Raw genomic sequence first — 4,459 nt, 5'->3', positions numbered from 1 at the left:
AAACCCATATCCTGAGTGAGGCACAGCCACAGCCCCTAACCCAAGTGGAGTTCAGACCCTCCTCCCACAGCATCTCAAGAAATGTATGGTGGTGGGGTCACGGTGTGGTGCTCACTGCAGTGAAAAGACATGGATATTTAGCAGGTACTGCAGCATGAGTTTTCCTTATGAGCCTAAAACAGTTTTCCCCTTCTTGGACGCAATCCCTTTGGAAGTGCCTTTTAGCTGCAGCTCGAAGTACCAGCAAAGCTTTAAACAACAACTGATAAAGTTGAATCATAATCGTTAAATCCTTTACTCAGCTGCTCTTCAATGACTACAAATAATAACCAAGTAATTACATAAGGTTGAAGCACAGGTAGGTATAGCTGAAGGTCATTTATAAATGAGAATTCAGATACATTACATTCAAAACAATACATATTCTGGCCATAATTACATTTTCTGTGATACAACACACCATAAACAATTTGTGTCATGGACCATATCTACAGTTACATTTGAAGGCTATCTTACAAACGAAGCTCACGTGTGGTCTTTGGATACTGTTCCACTGGACATAGTGCTAGCAGCCAATTTATTGTTTATCAATACTGGCTCATTCAAAACCCCCATAGTAATCCATAAGATATGTGACATAGTATACGCTGTAAAGCTTGTCCCATCTTTCAAGTTAAAACTCTCTCATTATGTATGGTAATAATTCACAATGGGGTATTTATACAGATTTTTTTATAAGCTTTTATAAAACATTTTATATTTGCAATAAAAAAAGTCAACCTTAGGTTGACAGTCTAAATGCAGTGGTTACAAATGTAGCATTCCTTCTTTTTTTTTCTTGAAGGCTTACAAAGTATCCGTTAGTATTACTGGAAAGAGTCTTCATGAAGACTTCATGTTGCTGGCTGCAACAATTTCTAAATTTCAAATGCAAAACCCAAAACAAATTCTGTTTTTCCTTAGTGCTATGCAGCACTCAACACTGCAGATATTGCATGGGAGCAAGTGAAAACAGAATGTGACCTACAGATCCTCTTTCCATTCATATGAAAAGTCTTTAATCCTTTTGCTGAATATGAGCTGTTCAGTGGAGATATATTATTGTTCAATATGGTTTAAATAACTATCCTGAACTTTCTGTGTAATTAATATTGCATATGTTATGCCTGAAAGTATGCAATCCATACCTTCAACTCAGTTTGCCAAGTATAAATTCAGAGCTGGATGTAACACAACAGTCTGTAAAGTCCATCCAGTATGTTAAAGCTGTAATATATTCACAAGTATTGCTCTTCAATTTATCAAGCAGGCAGAATATGTGCTTTGTCAACACTGGTGACTACAGCATGCCAAGCTATAAGAAACAGTGTGTTGTATAATCACAATAACATGTGCCTAGTTTCAATCTAACAGTTTTCCATTTCCTGTAATCCACAATATATTCATCACCCTGATGTTTTCTCAATGCCTGTCACACAAAGCAACATTTGCATCCATGTTTATGCAATGGTGGAAGTAAACCAGGTTCAGGAGTTCTTCAAAGATGAAGTTTTCTGTACCACTGAATTCCTTTTAACTGGCTTCCTGTGGGGCAGCAGATATTGATCCAGATAGAGAGTAACAGCCAATTAATTAAATATAAATTCTCTAAAGTGATGAACATACAGAAGGGAATCAGTGTTATCTTTCCTAATGATACCTATCACACATTTCTGGATGCATAATTTACTCAGTGTGTTTTAATTATGTGAGACAAAAATACTTTACCTTCAGATATTAAAAGCAATTAAAAATAAATAATGAGTCTTATTTCAGCTTTTAAAATTATCTTGAGTGTGTGCTGCAGAAATTGTATATGACTTACAAGTAAATGCTTATACAAGTTAGACAAAAGGAACTACCTGACACAAGGTGTCTTGTTATGCTTAGTAAACAAAAAATATCAAAGGTTTAGACATGCCTGAAGGAGACAAACCGAATATCAAATATGTTCAATGTAGTGAAGACTACATGCTAATCTAAAATATTGTTCTTAAAGAACTTTATTGGCAAACATCTCCAACAAATTTGTTAATACACTCAGTTTAAAAACTGAGTTATTCAATGAAGATAACTAACTGGAAAGGTTTAACCAATGAAGCTCGCAGATATTAGGTTAATGTAAGAAAGCTCATTAAGAATCACATGATCTGAAGCAATTAATTGGAATGAGCACAGTAGTTTGAATTGTTTGAGGCCAGTTAGCATTTCAGAGCAATCCATCTAAACAGTTTTGGAAAGAAGATGTCGACAACCTCATTGTTAGAAATAATCATACTCATCCTTGACGCAGCTTCCCTGCAGTAAGCACGATCACACCACTGATTAATTTGGCACTTAACTTCTCTGGACAGGCTCTATGACAGTAGAGTCTTCCCAGAGAAAGAATAATACCTGACAACATGTTTGTTTGTTTGTTTTCCTGGCAAATTTGCAGACAGTGAAAGTACAAGGGAATGACATCTCCCACAAGCTGCAGATTTCAAAAGTGAGGAAAAAGGATGAAGGCTTGTATGAGTGCAGGGTGACCGATGCTAATTATGGAGACCTTCAGGAATACAAGGCCCAGGCATTTCTCAAAGTCAATGCTAACAGCCACACTCGGCGAATGCAAGCCTTTGAGGCATCTCCAATGTGGTTGCAAGACATGAAACCTCGCAAAAACATCTCAGCAGCTGTTCCAAGTAGCATCCATAACTCTGCCAATCAGCGTGTGCGTGCCACCTCCAGCCCCGAAGCAGCAGCCAAAATCCCCAAACAAAGTCCACAATCAGGTATGGTAAAGCATTTTGAGCTTTCATTTGATTGCCTACCAGCATGTAAAAGGAGGCTAACTCAACAAGGTAACCAGGAATTGTGACTAGGAAGAGTGTGGTGCTCATTTGTTCCTCCTTCTTTCTGGCTCTATTCCTCCTGCTATCTCCTTACTTCCTAAAAGCTGAAGAATAATTTTCTGGGCAGAAGATGCAAAAAGCCTTAAATTCCTATATGTGAATTTTATCTCTACTGGCTTTATCCACCTCAGGTTAGCTCCCTAACTGAAGCTTAGCTTTACCTGTAATGTGCATGGAAAGAGAGGGGCATGTCACTGAATGGCTAATCTCATTTTAAAATGGCATGGTAAATTAAATAAAACACCGATCCAGAAGTGTTTCTTCCTAAGTTAATTTACGGCAGCCACCTAACTTTCGTATTTCTAACGTTTGTTGAAATGAATCTACTTTTATTATCAATCCTATTTTCATAAGGAACTTGACTTCCAAATCTAAGCAGACCTTAGATACACCAGATTGTTTCTCCATTGTGTAGGCTTCAGAAAGACCATTGGTTTGTCAGAGAATGTGGGGTTTTGATCTTCAGCTGCTTAACCATCGGCTTTGAATCAAGCATTAAAACAGCAATGCCTCAATTGCCTGTCATTTAGAAATTAACATACTATATATTTCATCTGAGAGATTTTGTACAACACTGTAGAAATAACCTCTAAGCAATATATGTCTGCATTTTCTATATTGGTACTGTAAAATTCACAGCTATGCAAAGGTACCTGAATATACGGGATGTGCACCCGTTGCCCACTGTATGGCAGCAATAGAGAGATGGACAGGATAAAAAATTGAGACATGTTGTAAATGATAAAAAACCTCTGGAAAACCAACTGTGCAAGTTTAATAGTTTCTGGGTTATTTCTGATAACATTCAGGGCCCTATGTAAGGCAGGAGAACACAACCTAGCTTAAAATATATAATGGAAGCTAACCTGGTTTGTTCTGATGCATCATTTTTTCTGCTAGCAAATGTCACAGCATCAAAATCAAAACTGGGAATACAACAGAGTACAACTTTTATCTTATAGGCATTTATTATCTAACATTTTCATAAGGAAAATACATTTCATTGAAGATTAGAACAATATGATTATTCATATGAAAATTCTTACTGCAATTAAATATTTTACCTCTGTATACTTTTAAAAAAATTATTTAGAAGTTATATTCAGTTCTCTTTCCATGAAATTGATCCATTTTCATTTTTTAACTCATCCAAAAAATGTTTAAGCTGTTAGAAGAAAAGTAATGTTTCAATTGATTTAAAATCTTCATTCTACCGTGGCTTTCCTTTCAGATAAATCTATATACTGAATATTTTCCATTTTCCATTGGATTTATAAGTTTCAAAGCAACAGACTTGTCCATAAAGTGAAAACTCTGGGTTTTTTCAGTTCTATGTTAAATTAGTTAAAATAGTAACAATTTTATTAAGTATGTAGCTACAGACTACATTGCATTGTGGCCAGTTTTACCCACCTACAGGACATATGAGAGCTGGTCAGTTAGTACCTGGAAAGGTTCCCATAAAAAAATCAACCAAAAAAAAAAAAACCAACCACACAAAAACTACAACATGGAAATATTTACAA

General features: G+C 36.0%; 1 protein-coding gene across 1 annotated transcript; it reads left to right on the top strand.

Annotated features, from left to right (window-relative positions):
- Positions 1 to 2,476: 2,476 nt before the first annotated feature.
- Positions 2,477 to 2,813, top strand: LOC104501036 (V-set and transmembrane domain-containing protein 2A; the record flags this gene model as incomplete). Its single annotated transcript, XM_010144771.1, has 1 exon — positions 2,477 to 2,813. A coding segment is annotated over one exon (337 nt), but the record flags the coding sequence as incomplete, so codon positions are not given.
- Between the last annotated feature and the right edge of the window lie 1,646 nt (positions 2,814 to 4,459).

The sequence above is a fragment of the Buceros rhinoceros genome, unplaced genomic scaffold, assembly GCF_000710305.1.
Source record: "Buceros rhinoceros silvestris isolate BGI_N320 unplaced genomic scaffold, ASM71030v1 scaffold40441, whole genome shotgun sequence".
Taxonomy (NCBI): domain Eukaryota; kingdom Metazoa; phylum Chordata; class Aves; order Bucerotiformes; family Bucerotidae; genus Buceros; species Buceros rhinoceros.
This window is presented reverse-complemented; position numbering and strand designations above follow the sequence as displayed.